The sequence below is a fragment of the Pteropus vampyrus genome, unplaced genomic scaffold (assembly GCF_000151845.1).
Source record: "Pteropus vampyrus isolate Shadow unplaced genomic scaffold, Pvam_2.0 Scaffold126, whole genome shotgun sequence".
Lineage (NCBI taxonomy): Eukaryota > Metazoa > Chordata > Mammalia > Chiroptera > Pteropodidae > Pteropus > Pteropus vampyrus.
This window is the reverse complement of record NW_011888907.1, coordinates 3,338,276-3,355,542: the sequence shown is the minus strand read 5'-3', so window position 1 is coordinate 3,355,542 and position 17,267 is coordinate 3,338,276. Positions and strand designations below refer to the sequence as shown.

At 54.0% G+C, this 17,267-nt stretch overlaps 1 protein-coding gene across 10 annotated transcripts in view; it reads left to right on the top strand.

The window, feature by feature from the left end:
* The window catches only part of CRTC1 (CREB regulated transcription coactivator 1), a 58,278-nt gene that overhangs the window by 16,900 nt on the left and 24,111 nt on the right, over positions 1-17,267 (top strand). For 9 of the 10 annotated variants that reach the window (XM_023534551.1, XM_023534550.1, XM_023534548.1 and 6 more), the window contains exons 2-4: positions 11,756-11,872; positions 14,509-14,750; positions 15,643-15,708. In XM_023534551.1, coding sequence (XP_023390319.1) covers positions 11,756-11,872; positions 14,509-14,750; positions 15,643-15,708 — 425 coding nt within the window. The remainder of the gene's footprint in view (positions 1-11,755; positions 11,873-14,508; positions 14,751-15,642; positions 15,709-17,267) is intronic. The other variant, XM_011366752.2, reaches the window with a different exon arrangement.

Genomic DNA, 17,267 nt, shown 5'->3' with positions numbered 1-17,267 from the left:
GCTGTGGCCGCCACAGTCTTGCCTGCCAGGTTGCAGCCTCTGACGTGGACACATGGACCCCAGCCCCTCTGAGTTGCAGCAGATGGGAGGCTACTCCACTCCTGGGATGGATGCCAAGCAGGTCCGTCCATCCCAGGCTGCCTCGAGACTCTAGAGACATATGATGGTTGAGAAGCCATGTGGCTGAGGCTGTCTGATCTACAGTTCATGTTCTTCTGAGTACACCTGTGTTGCCATGGTGGCTTTCCAGTTAGGGACACTGCTTTGAGGGCAAGGACACTGTCCTTGGTGACCTTCCCCCACCCACGCTGTTGTCCCACTGGTGGGGGCTTGGGAAGAGATGCTGTGGGCCCCACCTACCACTCCCCTCCACACTGACATGTACTTGGCCTGCCGCCAGAACCTCAGGGATGCTTTTCATTTCTTCACATTTATTTTACTGTGATAAAATTTACTAAACAAAATTTATCATTTTAAAGTGCACTTTTTAGTGGCATTTAGCACATTCACAATGTTGTACAACCATCACCTATCTAGTTCCAAAACATTCCCATCAAACCAAAAGAAGACCCCATCCCCATGAGCAAGTCACTCCCCATCCACCCTCCCCTAGTCCCTGGCAACCACTAATCTGCTTCGTATCTCTGGATTTGCCTATTCTGGGCATTTCATATCAATGGAATCATACATCATGTGGGCTTTGTGTCTGGCTTCTTTCATGAGCATCATGCTTTTGAGGTTCATCAACACGAAGCATGTGTCAGTCAGTACTTCATTCCTTTTTTGTGGCTGAGCAATATTTCATTGTGTGGATGGACCACATTGTGTTTATCCTTTGTCCATCCATGGACATTTGGGTGGTTTCCACTTTTTTGGCTGCTGCGAACATGCATGCACAAGCGTTTGTGTGGATGTAGGTCTTCGTTTCATGGGCTGTGTACCAAGGAATGGACTTGCTGCGTTTTATGGTAACTCTGTTTTTAACTTGTTCAGGAACTGTCAACCTCCTGGTGTGTTTCAAACAAGAGTCTGACATGAGTTGAACTTAATAAAGAAAAGGAGAGGAAGGAGCAGTGGTGTGCAGAGAGAGCCTCGGGCAGGGGGATCGGGGAAGAGGTTATACCAGCCTTTCAGTGTGCAGTGACGCAGGTTGAGACTAGTGCCCCGGAGGTCAAGCTGCTGGGGCTTGCTCACAGAAGTAACGAGAGGGAGAGGGAAAGAGGGGACCTGCAGAGAGTCTGTGACACTCCCTTGTCTGCCCTTCACCTCCTTGATGCTACCCTTAGGCCTCCCTCCAGCCCATCCCAGCTACCTCTCTGGCTCGACCTCCTCATGGTCTCCCCACAGTGTGCACCTGCCCAGCCACCCATGCCACCATTGATCTCATCCCCGCAAGCTCATGGTGTTCACCTTCCTGGGCCCTTGTCCGTCCTTTCTCTTCCCTGAGCTGGGGACAGTTCCTCCACAGTGACGCCCATCTAGGGAAGTGTCCATGGTTCATGTGGCGCCCATATCACTGGGTTGGTTCTGAGGGTAGCAAGGCAGCCTGAGGTCCCACCTGCCTCATTCTCGGGCCTGCATCACATGTTGCCCAGGGTCCCAGTGGGATCTCAGGGTCTCAGGATAGAGCTGTGAGGGTCCCCCAGGAATATAGGGTGGGCCATGCAGGCCCAGGACCCTGCTTCCCCAACCATGAAACGGCTTTCAGGGTTATTATGTAACTATGTCTAAAAAATGGAGCATGAAAGCTATTTTGGGCCTGTTGTAATGAGGGCATCTCGCTTTTGTCTTATCTTCCCGGGGCCCCTACCATCATAGGGCGGGGGCAGACAGCGTTGAAGGAGCTGCTCTTAGAAGGCAGTTTCAACACAGAACCTGAGCAAGGCTGAGTGTTGGCCTGTGGATGCTGTGGTCAGAAATCATTTATTTGGCATTGGCCCGAAGCAGCTGCTGGCAGATTGCCCTGCAGTGCCCGGATACCCAGAGGCTGGTGGGTGCTGACCCGCTGGTGTGAGGAAGGCCAGCCTCCCCGCCGCATATAAGACTGCACATCCCCAGGCAGGTCAGGCACCTGTCAGAAACTTGGCCTGACGTTCTCAAGGCAGCCGGACTAAGGGAGGCCAGGATACATCACAGCAGGAGCTTCTGGGTGCAACTCCCTGCCCAGGCCCAGGCCTAGGGGCCCCTTGCTGGGAGGCAACCCCCCCCCCCAATTTCCTGTGGCTGGTACGCTGGCTGGTGGTTTGTGTTATCCAATTATGATGAGATTTAAAATTAAACTGCAAAGGATTCTTTCCCTCTGCTATAAGTAGAGATGTGAGCTTGCATGCCCCAGAAGCTGTGTGCACCTCGTGGTGTGTTCAGTCAAAGAAGAGAAACGACAAGTTTCAGAGTTTTCTCTCCCCATGTACAACACACGTGGACATACCTGCTCTGTGCCTCCTACCCCCTTCTCAGAGCTGGGGGGTGACCCTCCATACTCCTGAGTGTTCCAGGCGGACTTCTGTGACTCACTGGCCATGTGTGACAACCCACATCTCAGTCCCCTCCTCTCTGACCTCTGTAGGGCCTTTGCACTCAAGACCTCCCCCTCCTTTCTCAACTCTGTCTAGCACACGGTCCCTCTCCATGACCTTTCAGGCAGGGAGCCCCCATCCTCATAGAACCCCTCGCTCTCTGGATCATCATGTTGGCCTATTTTTGGGTTCATGTTGTTCTCTGTCCTAGAGAGGACAAACCAGGTTATCTGGTCCAAGCCCTGAGCCCAGGGAACTTGGTTACCTCGGTAATGTGGCCCTTCCTGTGTGCCAGAGAATTCTTCCCTTGCCAGCTACTTCACCCCCTACATACTTCAGTGCCCAGCCCCGCTTGGGGGCATCCCTAAAAGGGGGCAGCCTGGCTTTATCCCAGATCTGCCTTTTCCCACACAGACCCATCTTGGAGATGATCCAGAAATTGCAGTGGGAGCGGCTTCCCTCCATCCACCTCCTACCCCACAGACAGTGTCCGCACTCTTCCCGGAGGGGAGGCCCCACCCTGGGCTGATCCTGCAGTGGTTCCAGCTCCTCGCTCTGCCAACCGATGATGTAGGAACATCTTTGTGCATAAATCTGCGTTTTGGATGATCTCCCTCAGGACAGCTTCCCAGAAGTGGGATTACCCGGTCAGAGGGCAGGAACGTGTTTAGTGGATGCTGCTCAATGGTTCTGAGGATACTGCAGGCCACCTTCCTCTCAGGATCCCAGTCATTTCTGCTGAAGTTGATGTGTGCTGGCCAGGTCCATGTGCTGGCCAGGTCCATGTGCTGGCCAGGCTTCTGAGTAACAGTGGAAGAAACAAGCTCAGGAGGGGAGAGCGCTACCCAGTGGGCCTGGGGCTGCAAGAGAAGGCCGAGTATGGAGTTTTGGGGTGTTGCCACCGTGGGGTGGTTCTTAGTGTGGGACTTGAGGTGACACAGGATTGGGTGACTGCAATGGTTGAAGAGTGTCCCCCCAAATTTATGTCCAACTAGTACCTACGAACGGGACCTTTGGAAATAGGCTTTTTGCAGATGTCATCAAGTCAACGTGTGGTTATTCTTGCGGGAGAGTGGGCCCTAAATCCGGTGACTGATATCTTTACAAGAAGACAACAGAGACACACAGGGAGAAGGCCAAGTGAAGATGGGTGGAGATGGGACCGAAGTGTCTGCAGGCCCAGGAACACCATGGATTGCGGGCAGCCACCAGAAGCCAAGAGAGGGGCCTGGGACAGACTCTGTCAGAGCCTCCAGAAGGAACCAGCCCTGCCCATACCCTGGTCTCTGACTTCTGTCCTCCAGAGCTGTGAGAGAATAAACTTCTGTTGTTTTAAGCCCCCTGGTTTGTGGTCATTTGTTCTGACAGCCCCAGGGTACTCACACAGTGCTGAAGGGAGGTAGACAGACAGGGGCTCCAGGGTCAAGGTCCCCCTGCTCCTGGAGAAGTACCCCTCCTCCAGTACCCTGCTACCCTCAAGGCTGCCTTTTGTCTGTCTTCTTTTTGTTACTAGGTAAGAAACTTTATTAACCTTGTTCCAAACTTTATTTCCAGGCTTCCTCTGCTTAATTAGTCACATAGAATGAATTGTGATCTGTAGTGTCCAAGGGGTTTGGACTTAAAAATATCAGAGATCTCAATCTGATTGGCTCCAGAACCCAAGTAACATGAGAATGCAGTTATAGTATAAACAAGCAGCTCCAAGTCCTTTCTTCAAGCCTAAGCAGCTTCAGAAGTTGACTCAGTTTTGTTCGCCTCATTCTTGGAAGCTCCTCTGGCTACAAGCCCCTCAGCCCCAAAGCCTCCTGCTGGGCCAGGGCCGGCAGCCCTTGAGGAGGCCAGGAGACCTTGCCAAGGTTGCAGGGGAAACCGGGTGCCCTTGGCCATTCGGATGGGGCTGTGCTGTGTGCTGGCATTAGCTATCTTCCTCGAGGGCGAGCAGTAAGCATGCTCAACCATGCTGTGGGAACCTGGCACTGAGACAGATGGGGTAGGGGTGGTGCTCGTGTGCTGGTAACCCTGTGCCATGTTGCGTGGCCAGCCTTCTCTCCTGTGGACCACCATGACATGGAACTAGGGGTAGTAGATAGCCAAAATATAAAAAGCCACCCATCAGTCCAGGGCCATCTTGCAGCCTCCACCAAATGGCGATGAAAAGTGGCCTGTGCCTTCACTTGGCCCTGATGGTATCTTTGGGCTTTGCCTTGAGGCCACTTGTGGACCTTGCAAAGCATAGCTCCCCAATTCCACTCGGGGCCCCTCACACCTCTCCCAGACCTACCAGGGCTTATACAGGGCAAGGATGGGTGAGCAAACCCTGCACCCTTTCAGCCTGTTGCATAGCCCCTGCAGTCCCGACAGTGACATGCTGTGTCCCCGAGGTCAGCACATGGACATGGGGGTGGGGAGAAGTCATGCTGCTCACAGCATCCCACTCTAGCCCTGTGGATGCGGTGCCCGGATGCAGGCCAGAGGGAAGCGTGCGGCCTTGCTGAGCTCTGTGCCCTCTGAGGCCCCAAAACCCTGTTGCTCAACCCAGTGCACCCAGGACCTTGGGGTGGGGCTGGTGTTGGGTCAGGGAGGGTCCCCCCAGGACCTTCCAGGGAGATATGTCTTGGGTACAGGCCCTTCGGTGGTTCTCAGTGTCCTGAGTGCACTGTTGTGTCACCCGCCCCTGGGTTTCTGGACCAGGCATTCACTGCCCCCATACTGTCCTGGTTTGTGCTCCAGCGTTGCCCTCCCTGCTGCTCTGCAGTGACCGCCCATCAGAGCTGGCCTGGCCTCATCCTCCTCCTTCCTTCCCAGGCCTCCACTTTTGCCTGGACACTTACTCACTCATTCTTTACCCTAGAGTATCAGCTTGAGGGTCCCTGTCCTCGTCTCTTCCCAGCTATCCAGTCTCGGGCTTAAAACAACAGAATTTTATTCCCTCACAGTTCAAGAGTCATTGGATTTAGGGACTTCCCTAAATCCAGATGATCTCATATCGAGAGGCTTAACTAGTTACATCTGTGAAAACTCCATTTTCAAACAAGGTAACATTCGGAGGTTCTGGGTGAGCATGAATTTTGGGGGACATTGGTTAGTTCAGCATGGGGGTTAAGCTGATTCACTTGGCTGTTGTAGCTCCCACGGCCTTACAGTGCCTGTAATGCTCTCTAGATGCTCCCACCCATCCCCAAGCCCATGACCCTAATGAGCAGGCACGTCACTTTACTTTTGGGGAATTTATTCTGGAAATGCTGCCCATGATTTTCTGCTCATTGTGTCTCAGCCACCCAGCAGCCCTAGAGGGGCACACACTGCTTGTCACCCCCACCTCACTGACTCGGGTTCTCCAGGGCCAGGCGCAGAGAAGGCCCCTCCCCACAGGCCACCCTGTACTCTGAGGACTCCTGCCAGGAGAGTCCAGAGGTCCCTGGTCCTGGCTGGCTGTGGGGCAACTCCAAGCTTCCCAATTCCAGAAAGCAGCTATGGATGGTCACTTCCTGAGGTTGGCATTGGTCCCAGAGGTGCCCACAGAGGCCCAGCAAGCAGGGTCTCCCAGTTGTCAGGGCCCACTGGCCCACTGGACAGACATAGGCAGGCAACATATCCCAAAGAAGGTGCCATGGACTGAACTGTGTCCCCCAAATTCACATGTGGAAGCTCTCACCCCCATTGTGACTGTATGTAGAGATGGGGCCTGAAAGAAAGTGATTCAGGTGAAATGAGGTTATATGGGAAGGATCCTAATCCAATAGGACAGGTGCCCTTATGAGAAAAGAAAGAGAGTCCGTTCCACACACACTTGGGGAAAGGCCAATTGAAGACATGGCAAGAAGGCGGCTTTCTGCAATGCAGAAAGAGGGGCTTCACCAGGACCCCACCCCGCTAGCATGCTGGTCTCAGACTCCTAGCCTCCAGAACTACGAGAAAGACGTGTCTGTTGTTTAAGCCATCCAGTCTATGGTACTTTGTTATGGCAGCCTGAGCTAAGACAGATAGTTGTTTTGGAAGTGGGGGTCAGGGAGGTCTTCCTGAGGAGGTGATATATGAGCTGAAACCAAGTGATGAAAAGGAGCTCCATGGAAGATTTCTGAAAAGGGCGGGGTGGGTGCAAGTGCCCAGAGGCAGAAGGCAGGGCCTTGTGGCTGCCAGTGGGAAGTTAGGTTTGCCAGGAAAAGAGCCTGGATTGTAACTGAGGCCTCTCCTGTTGCTGGGGTGACTTCAGGGCAAGCCTGTCTTCTCTCAATACCTCAGTTTCTCCACTTTTAAAGCAGAAGTGAAGCTGAGCCTCCCCCCCTTAGGCTGCTTCGAGGCCCCAGTCAGGGTGGGTACCCAGCTGGCTGGCGGGGCCGGGGTCTCATTCTGCAGGAGAGAGGCCCCTACGAGCCAGCTGTGCTATGCTTAGACCCCGAGGGACCCTTCACACATCTCAGCCGGAAGGTCTGTGCTCAACAACCACACCAACAGGGAAACAAACGAGTTCCCAATGGACCCTCTGATTCAGCCGGGGCTGGGAACTTGGCAGCAACCACAGAGCCTGATTAAAGGCATTCCGAGGCACGCTTGGTGTTTGTGTATCTGGTTCTGTATTTACACTTTGGGAACTAGCAAGGAGGCAGCTGGGGAGTGTCTCAGTCAGCTGGGGGGCCGGGTGACTCAGCCTGGAATCCACACTCGGCCACACGCCTGTGACGCTTTCATTCATTCCCTCATTCATTCATTATTCCCTTCCTTGCTCGGCAGACGTGTAGTGATAAACTCCAGTGCCCCAAGCATGTTTCCAGGGGTCAGCCAGGCTCTTCTCACCGTAGAGCCCTCAGTCAGTGTGGTGGCCAGCCGTGAGGTGGGACCAGGCAGCAACAATGTTAACAGGAATTAACTCAAAATCAACCAAAGACCTAAATGTAGGAGCTAAATCTATAAAACTTCTAGAAGGAAACAGAGATGTAACTCTTTCTGGCTTCGGAATAGGCGATGGATTTTTAGATGACACTGAAAGCACAAGAAAAATAGATTAATTGGACTCTATCAACATTAAAAATTTTTGTGCATCAAAAGATTATCAAAAAAGTGAAAAGAATCCACAGAATGGAAGAAAATATTTGCAAACCATATAGCTGATAAAGAATTAATATCCAGAATATAAAAAGTCTTATGACTCAACAAGGAAAAGACAACTCAGTTTAAAAATGGGCAAAGGACTTGACAGATATTTCTCCAAAGATGATACAGAAATGGCCAGCAAGATATGAAAAGGTGCCCAACATCACTAGTCACCAGGGAAATATAAATCAAACCCGCAATGAGATATGTCACACCTATCAGGATGGCTACTATCAAAACAACAGAAACCAACAAGTATGGGCGAGGATACAGAGAAATTGGAACCCTTGTGTATTGCTGTGGGAATGTAAAATGGTGCAGCCACTGTGGAAAACAGTATGACCATTCCTCAGAAATTAAATACAATTACCATATGACAGCCATTCCACTCCTAGGGATATACCAACAAGTTTGAAAACAGGGACTCAAACAGATACTTGTGCACCCATGTCCACAGGAGCATTGTTCACAATTGCCAAAAAGGTGGAAAAAGCCCACGTGTCCATCAGTAGATAAAGGATAAACACAATATAGTCCACACACAATGGAACATTATTCAGCTGTGAAAAGGAGTGAAGCACTGACATACTACAGTGTGGACAAATCTGGGAAACATCATGCTGAGTGAAAAAAGCCAGACACAAAAGGCCACATAGTGTGCAATTCCATCTATATGAAATGTCCAGAACAGGCAAATCCATAGAGACAAAGTAGATTAGCGATTTTCAGGGACTTGGTGGGAGCGGGGAGGTCATCTCCCTTTGGGGTGATAGAGTGTTCTGGAACTAGATAGAGATAATGGTTGCACAACATTGTGAATGTGCTACATTCTACTGAACTGTACATGTTAAAGTGGTTTGTTTCATGTTATGTGAATTTTGTTTTGATAAAAAAAGTTTAAAAAGAGAGAAAAGCCGTCTCCAGTCTTCCTGGCTGGGTACCTGCAGGCACAGCCCTCTCTCCCGAAGACTGGGTTTCCAGTCCTTTCCAGAGTGGGTAGTAGAGGCATGAGGAGAGACAGCACAGCCCATGGACATGTGGCATGGATGGTCATTGCTATCGGTCGAAGCCAAAGGATGAGGGATGGGGAGTCCCAAGTCAGAGCTGGTGGCCCTTGGCCCTCCTCTCCCTGGAATGACTCTACCTGGGGTGTTTGGTGCTATCCTTTGTGGCCTTAAATGTTCACAGGTGTGCACATGTCACCTCAACAAAGCAGTGCAGAGAGGCCCAGTTGGGGAATGGAGCCTAGGAGGAGCCGTCTGCCCTCCTTGAACTCACCACCTGCTGCTTGAGCTGAGACTGGGAGGGCCACCTGGGGCTAAGCCTGGAAAGGAACCTGGAGGGACTCAGCCAAACAAACTGGATGCACACACCCATCAGAAAGCAGTGGCCTTGGAAAACCCACTGAGGGCTCCACAAAACTTAGATCCTTTCAGGGCTCTTGGGGGCTCCCTGGATGTGCCTCCACAGCTGTTGGAACACTTGGAGAACCCAGCGAATCCCTGCCCCCCACCCCGCCCCCTCCCTGTCCTCAGTCCTAGAAGTGTGCTGGATGGAGCTGGCAAGGGGGCAGCCTGTGCTCTCCGCCTTCCTGTTGTGTGGGTGGTTCTCAGATTGAGCCTCAGGCTGGGGCACATGCTGTCTCTGCACTTCAACAGCTGTCTGTTCCTTGGGCCTCAGTTTCCCTGATGTTGGGGCAGGGATCCCATATGGGTGCTACCCTGCCTGAGATCCTGAGTCTGTCCAGCTCTTCCTGTGCTCAAATGTTGCCTGTTGTCACTCATTACCCATGTGCGTGTGGTCCTTCTGAGGCCAATAATCTGATGGGAGGAGACAGAGAGATCTCAAGTGGTTTTGGACAGTGAGCTGTGGAGGAGGTGACCCTGATGGGGAGAGGTACACAGTGCTGGGCTGGCCTAGTGGGAAGAACCTCTTGAGGAGGCAGCACCAGTGCAGAGCCCTCAAGGCAGCAACCCGTTCAGTTGGTAGAGCCCAGTGGTCAGGGAGAGTGGAGAGTCAGACTCAGCAATCTTCATGGTGTGGGGGAAACTGAGGCCCACTTGGATCACTGGGCTTCTCCCTGGCCCTTAGCCTGACCTGCCTGTGGAGAACAGAGCTCAGCCTTCAGCACATCTGTTCCCCTTAATCTCATTAGAAGGTCGGCCAGTTGCCATGGCAATTGCTGACAGGCCTGACCAAGGCTGGCTTGTCTAGAGAGCCAGGCCTGGGAGGGACTGGCAGGTAGGGGTGTCACCACATCCTGTGTAGGAGGGTCCCTGAGGACTGGGGGCTGCCTTGAGAATTGGCTGCATTCATCATCATACCACGTCTTCCCAGGGCCACTGGCTCCTGTTCCCCAGCCCTGTGGTCCCTACTCCACTCAGCCTTGTAGATGCTGTCAGGTTGGGGGGATATGCCGAGCAGGGGCGTGAGCACTGACAGGAGCTGGAGATGTGTACTCTGCTGGGTGACCCCACCCCTGCAGGGTCCTGTCAGCAAGGTGGGGCCAAGGGAGGCCAGAGAAGCCACCATTTACACAGGGCTCTTCAGGGGAGGAGTCTGGTGGAGACAGGGGAGAAGGAGTTTGTGCATGTGGGGCTCAGGAACAGGATGTGTCGGGGTGGGGGTTCTGCCTAGAAATGAGGGCCCCATGGATGGGGTGAGGAAGCTGGAGAGGGAAACAGAGACAGAAGGAGGCTATGGTCCTCTGGGACCGTACTGTTCTTGAGAGGTGGCAGCTATGCAGGCTTCTGCCACACAGCTCAGACAAAAAAAGGGCACAGGGTTGGCCTCGGGTCTGAGGTAAGCTGTGCCCAGGCAGGGGAGGGGGCTCTGGCCTGTTTTGTCCCTCGTGACTGTGGGGAGGGACACAGTAGGGTGTTCACGTCGGAGACAGATCCTGGGCTGAGCCCCAAAGACGCTGAAAACCACCTGGGAAGGAATAGCAAGGTCAGCCTCCCTCCCCACTCCACATAGCTCACAGGAAACAGCTGTTTACCTGGGTGAGGTGCTCTGCTGGGCGGGCAGCCAATTCCAGGGCCTCACTTCCCCTCCTGTGTCTGAGCCCCCCAGGAAGCCGGGCGATATGGGGGAGCGGGCAGTGTCCGCGGCCAGCCTGAGGAGGCTGCCAGGAGCTGTTTGTGAGGGAACTGAGCAGCCTTGTTGTGTATACAGAGTCGACCCTAGCAACCGCCCCAGCCTGGGGAGCAGACACCACCCCTCCTCATGTGCCCGGCCACTGCCCCTTGTTCATGACGCCTGCCTCCCACAGTAGTGTGATGGGCTTTGGGTGCTGCCACCCAGATCAGGACATCTGCCATTGTTCCCACAAAGTGGAATTGGCTGCTTGAGAGAGAATAGGCAAGTCCCAGGCCAGGTCCCAGGCAGGTCCCATGGCCTGAGGCAGGCATGGCCAGCTAGGCTCCTGGTTCTGAGGCTTGGACCAGCAGGATGAGTCCCCATTTGAGTGATAGGCAGAGGACTGTGCAGAGATGCAGCCAGCCCGGTTGAGGGCCATCTGCTGGGCCCAGCCCCATGGAGGTGAGGGGGAGGGGCAGGGGGCTCAAGGAAGGACAGGCAGAAGAAGCCTGGGGCCTTGGGCAGGACCCTTGAACTCAGGCGGGGCCTGGCAGACATGCTCATCCTGTGTGTGCTGCCGGAGAAATCCACATCCTGCACTTTGAAAGCCAGCACTATGTTTCTGAGCCGGTCCCAACGATTCAGGCCATTGGAAAAAAGATTTCTTTTGTGTTGGGGCGTCAATTCACAGCCTCTGGCCTGCGCCCGGGAACACAACCTTTGGCTGTGATGAGAAATGGCTCCCCCGGGTGGGTGAGGGGCCTCCTCCTAGGTTCCAGGCTCTCATTCACAAACCTGCCGCAAACCTGCTGTGTGAGCCAGCAAGGAAGGCTCCCCCAAGTTCACAGAGTCTTGGGTACGGCCAACCAAGACACCTTGGGTTTCTGATTCTGCTGGTTTGGGTGGAGAGACACCTGGCTCCTTTGAGAGTCCCATTACCTTTGTGACTGGTGCCACCGACCTCGACCTGCCACTTGGGTTCTTTCTGTGTCCTTGGGGGTGGCGTTCTGTGGGGTGTGCTGAAGAGGACCCCTTAGCCCCTGCTGCAGCTGCCAGTTTCTCTCTTACAGCTTCAGCTCCAGAAGTCGCAATACCTACAGCTGGGCCCAAGCCGTGGCCAGTATTACGGTGGGTCCCTACCCAACGTGAACCAGATAGGGAGTGGCACTGTGGATCTGCCCTTCCAGGTGAGCCCCCCTCTCGCCTTCTTCCCCCACGGCCTCCCTCGGAGCTTTCCCTGGCCTTTCACCTGGGGCGCTTCCACTCTGGGCAAGCCCGTGTGCGTGTGTGATGGCTGCTGCGGACAGCTGGGGTCAGCAGATAATTGCCGCAGCCCTTCCTCCCAGCCCCCGCCTACTCCTTTCTTGCTCCTGGGAAGGCCTGTCCAGGCCTCGCCCAGATCCCCCTCGGCCATTCCCCTGTCAGCAGACCCTGCAGTGAGGCCTCAGTCTGGCTGCGAGTGTTTCGGCAGCCACTACACCTGTTGGCCGGCTGTGCGGCATTGGGAACCGCTTGGGGCCTCTGGGGTTTGGCTCCGTCAGCCTCACTAATCCGCAAGCCCAGCGGTTCTCAGAAGGAGGCCCCTTGGCCTGACCCCACTTGTCTGCAAACGTTTCTTGGCAGAGACCCACACAGCACGGCTCCCGCAGGCCGCAGGGCCCCCGTGTACATCCTTATCATAAATAACAAGAGATAAGGCCCACCGCCTGGGCGCAGGGCCGGCCTCTTCCCCCAGGGCCATGACTGACTCTGGTCTACAAGTGGAAGAAGGGGCAAGATGGGTCAGAGAGACAGGGCTGAGAGCTGGGCCACCCCCAGCACTGTGTCATCTCTGCAGAGACAGGTCCACAGACAGCCACACTTCCACTCCATTGCTGGGACAGGGCCCCAGAAACAGCCACATCTGTCTACCTGCTGATAGGCCTGGGGGCCGTCTCTCAGGGAGCTCACCCCTCACCCACCCACTCAAGTCACCCCCCAGCTCCTACTTTTCCCGCTGCTGGGATGTAGCAGGCCACCAGCTGGGGTCCCACAGGCTGGCTCAGAGTCTACACTTAGCTCAGCTTTGGGCCAGTGGGCATGATCCTCCTCGGATAGCTTTCTCATTGGAACAGATGTTTGGGGCCATTATAATGACCAAAAGCTGACTTCTTTGTCAGGGCACTTTTAAGTCGGGCTTCTCCCCTTTCTCCCTAGCTCTCCCCTTCTTTGTCTTCCCATCCCCTCCTCCTCTGAGGAGAGTGTCTCTCTGGGCACCCTGAGCTTGCCCTGCCTGGACTAGCATAAAGCCCCTGGGACCGAGGGTGCCGGGGCCTGTTGGGGTCCCAGGAGACCAGGTGAGGCCGGAGCATCACAGAATTTTGGTTCTTTGCATTTCCAGCCCAGCGGATTTCTGGGGGAGGCCTTGGCTGCGGCTCCTGTCTCTCTGGTAAATGAGCCCCTGGGCTGAGGCCATTGGTGTCCTCAGCGTGGCCACCCCCATGGCCTGGCGGGAGGTATCCCATTCACCAAATGGAAACATCTGATCTGCTCTCCCCTGTCTGGGGAAGTGCGTGTGGTTGCGTGGAGAGACCCCGCCTGGGGATCTGAGCATGCGCACCAATGCTGCATGGTTGTTCCTGTGATACGCACATATGTGTGCGCAGATCCTAGATGCGACCTGGCGAGCTGGGCTGTGGCCAGGCCAAGCTTCTCTCTGTCTCTGGCTCTGCTTCAGCCACCTCAGTTTCCCCTCTACCATCTAGGCATCTTTGGGAGGAGGTTAGTGGCCTCTGCCCTCTGATGTCCTTGTCTGGTGGTGAGATTCCCTCCCTCTCAGTCACGGCCATCTTTTGGCCCCAAGCCAACAGGATCCTTGCTGAGTTGGAGAAAGTCAGGAGTCTCAGACACTGGGAGAGCAGTCAGCCCTGAACACCAGCTGAGGCATTTGGATGGGTAGGGAACAGCAGGATACTAGCCATGGCAATCTTCAGGAAGGAAATCATTTTTTGCCTGGCTGCCCAGAGAAGACAGAAGGGCCCACGGACCAGATGGCTGGCTAGGGGGACAGGCTGCATTCAGAGCTGACTAAGGCTACCAGTCTCACCCTAATCAGATGGTGAGGAGCCCCATGGCGGAAGGGATGGCAGAGAGCAGGCTCCTGGGGGCCTCAGCGGCATTGAGCTGGGAGAGGGAGCAGGGCCTGGCCAGGGCCCTTGTGCCAGCCTCAGGTGCTGGAAGGAAGCCCTATCCTGCACTTGGCTCTCCATGATGCCAAAATGTGGTGGGGGAGGGTGCTGGGGGGCCACGTCTCAGTTGAGACCAGCCCTGGGCTTAACAAGGAGCCTCTGGGAAGCCAGCACTTGGCTGGGTGGGCCCCTTGACGTCCTCAGTAGGAAGGCCTGGGCTGTCTCTTGGCAGCCCCTCCAGGAATGACGTAGGTGGGGAGAGGAGGCCAGCCAAGCCCGAGAGAAAGAACACGGAGGCCTGTCTGTACCTGGTGAGGCTGCGGGGTGCTCAGGCCGTCTGCACCCCTGGCACCCTGGCCGGCATCAGCCCCGAGCTTGTGCCGTCCTGCCTGGCCCGTGCATGCCAGCCACACTGCACGCCTGCTGCCCCGGCACCTGGGGTCCCCAGCTCGCCCCTACCACTGCAGTACTCAGAGACCAGGGGCCTGGCTGAAGGAGGAAGCCCATTTGGGCTGTGGGGTGGTGGCCAAGGGTATCTCGGGAGTGGGAGGCCCTGAGGTCATATCCATAGCTGATAATCGTTTTTTTTTTGGGTTTCTCTCTTGTTTTGTTCCCATCATTTCCTCTCCCCTTGCTGGCCCCCTCCCCACACCCAGACACCCTTCCAGTCCTCAGGCCTGGACACTAGCCGGACCACCCGGCACCATGGGCTGGTGGACAGAGTGTACCGGGAGCGTGGCCGGCTTGGCTCCCCACACCGCCGGCCCCTGTCGGTGGATAAACATGGACGGCAGATATCCTTTTCCAGAGGACTTGGGTGGGAGTCTGGGGCCCTGTTACTGACTGCAGGACCCCGAGTTTATCTTGCTGATGGAACTGCCAGCTCGGGATGGATCAGGTCTGACCCAGCACACTTCCCAAAGAAGGCAGTGAGGCAAGCTGAAGAGCCTTAGCCTAGGTCGGGGCTGTGGGGCACAGGGAGCAAAGATGCAGAGCTGTCCATTGGAGTATGCAGCCTGAGATGAGTTGAGCAAGGTGATGCTTGGTCACATTGTGCTCGGATGCCTGGCTGGGCAGTGGAGTCCAGGGAAGCTGTGATCAGGGTGCTCACACATCAGGGCCATGTTGGTGGGCCCCTCTGGGGGCCATGTGGATGACAGCCCAATCAAGGCAATGGGGCTGAGGGGATCCAAGCCAGACCCAAATAGATCCAAGGGAGACTTGATCTGAAGACACAAAACTCGAGTCCACACCTCAGCCAAGCAGAGAGATCATCAGGAGTCCCCCTGACTTCGCTACTTTGTGGTGTTTAGCCAATCAACCTCCCCACCAAGAGTCTGAGCACTGTTTTGAGAGAGCCACCCCCCCCACCCTTGCTTTCTAGAATAGAGAAGGCTGTTCTTTCCTGGTTCTGATTTCCATGGCTAGAGGTGTCTGACCAGCTGGGCCCCAGATGGAGCCTGCAGGTCCTAAGACCTGCCCCATCAGCCCAGAATTAAGAGTCAAGACCTAGGTCAACTGAACTAGACTTACCACTGCTCCCATGAACCCTGGTGTCATGGCTGAGACCCCTCTTGGAAGGGGCACAGCCCACACGTGTGCTTGCAAGGGGGTGAGTGTGCTGAGTGTTAGGTGGATGGAGCCGCCTCCCTGGGCCACTCACAGCCAGGCAGGGAAGGCCCCCACCATCCTGCAACCCCAGCTGTTTGCTGGCTCCCAGCAGCCTGGTCACCAGGTTTCTGAGGCTCAGGTGGAGCCCGAGCTGACAGTGCTATCCTCTTAACTCACAGTCAAGCGGACAGCTGCCCTTATGGCACGGTGTACCTCTCGCCGCCTGCGGATACCAGCTGGAGAAGGTCAGTGACCCAGAGCCGGCCTCCAATACTCTTGTTGGAAACAAAACCAAACTTAAATCATGGTCATGTTTGGAAAACCAATACGAAGTCACTTTAAAGTGACAAAACTAAAAAGCATCCAGAAGTTTCTAGAAATCAGCTTTATTTTTCTTTTTTAGGCAAAGTTGAAATTATATTAGATATTCAGTGTTAATAGCTTGCTTTTTCTTCGTTTACTCCTGTGTTTTCCACATTGCTAAATGGTCATGAAAATTTGATTATGAAAGTGTTATACATTTATTACTAGAAAATTAGAAAAATACATAAATATTCCTAGAGGAGGGAAAAAACACCCATAATGCCATCATTAGACCTAGAAAGGCTTAAATAACAATAATAAGAGTTTATATAAATAACTATGATAATACAGGTGATGGCTGCACATCAGTGCAAATACACTTAATGCCACAGAAGTATACAGTTAATGGTTAAAATGGTAAATTTTATGTCATATGTTACTTCACCACACATGGAAAATAGATATGTGTATAGGCGATTTCATTAAAAAAAAAGACCAAAAGTAAGCAAGCAAACTGTTAAAAATATATATATGTATATAATATGATACTTAATATGACATGTAGTTCAATAATATAAATTCCCACTAAGCACAGATCACATATCAGGCTTCATTCAACTATCACATACATTAACTAATAGAAAATGCACCGACCATTGTAGACATAAGGAAATTGAGCGCAGAGAGGTCAGAACACTTGCTCAGGGACGCACAGATGGTGGGGGGCCAGGACCCCAAATTTCTCCTCACTTCTCAGCCGGCCCTGGGGTCAGAGATTTGTCCAGTCTTTTGTAACCTGTACTTTCTGAACGAAGTTTCTTTCACATCACTCTCAGTGGCTGGGATGTCCTCACTGGGTGCATGAGGCTCTTATTCTCATCCCTGAATTACCAGCCTTGAAGCTGGACCTGTCCCTTGCATGTCCACCCATCTACTCTTGGGTACCCACAGTGTCCTGGGCAGCTTAAGGCTGTTCTGGGGACCCACCCTTCAGGAACTTGTGCTGGGATCAGATTGAGTGACCCTGTCCTCTGTTGGGGGAGCGGGTGCAGAGCAGAGGGCGGAGCTCCCAGCAGCATTTGGGCTGATTGCAACAAGACCCACCCCACCCTCACCCTCGCCATTTTCTCAAGGCATCCCCCAGGGGCTGCATTCCTTCTGGAGGCCTTCTCTGAGCCTCATGTTGCTGCCTTTCCTTCCTACTCATTACATCTGGTTTGTAACAGCATTCCAGAGATCAGTGTTGCCTGTTGGTATTTGTCACCAGAAGGCTAGGCTCTGTGGGACTGTTGGGCCCTGTCTTTGGAAGGTTTCAGCATGAAGGCTCCATCCTTTTCCTAAAGTTGAAAAGTGCACAGAGGGGGTGGAAATGGGCAGAGGCAGGTTAGGATAGAGGGACATCCCTTCTGCAAACAAGCTTTGTAGACAAAAACCACGGGCACTCCTGTGGTTTTTATGAGAATAATGCTCAGGTGCAGCAACTCACAAAAATGACCCACTA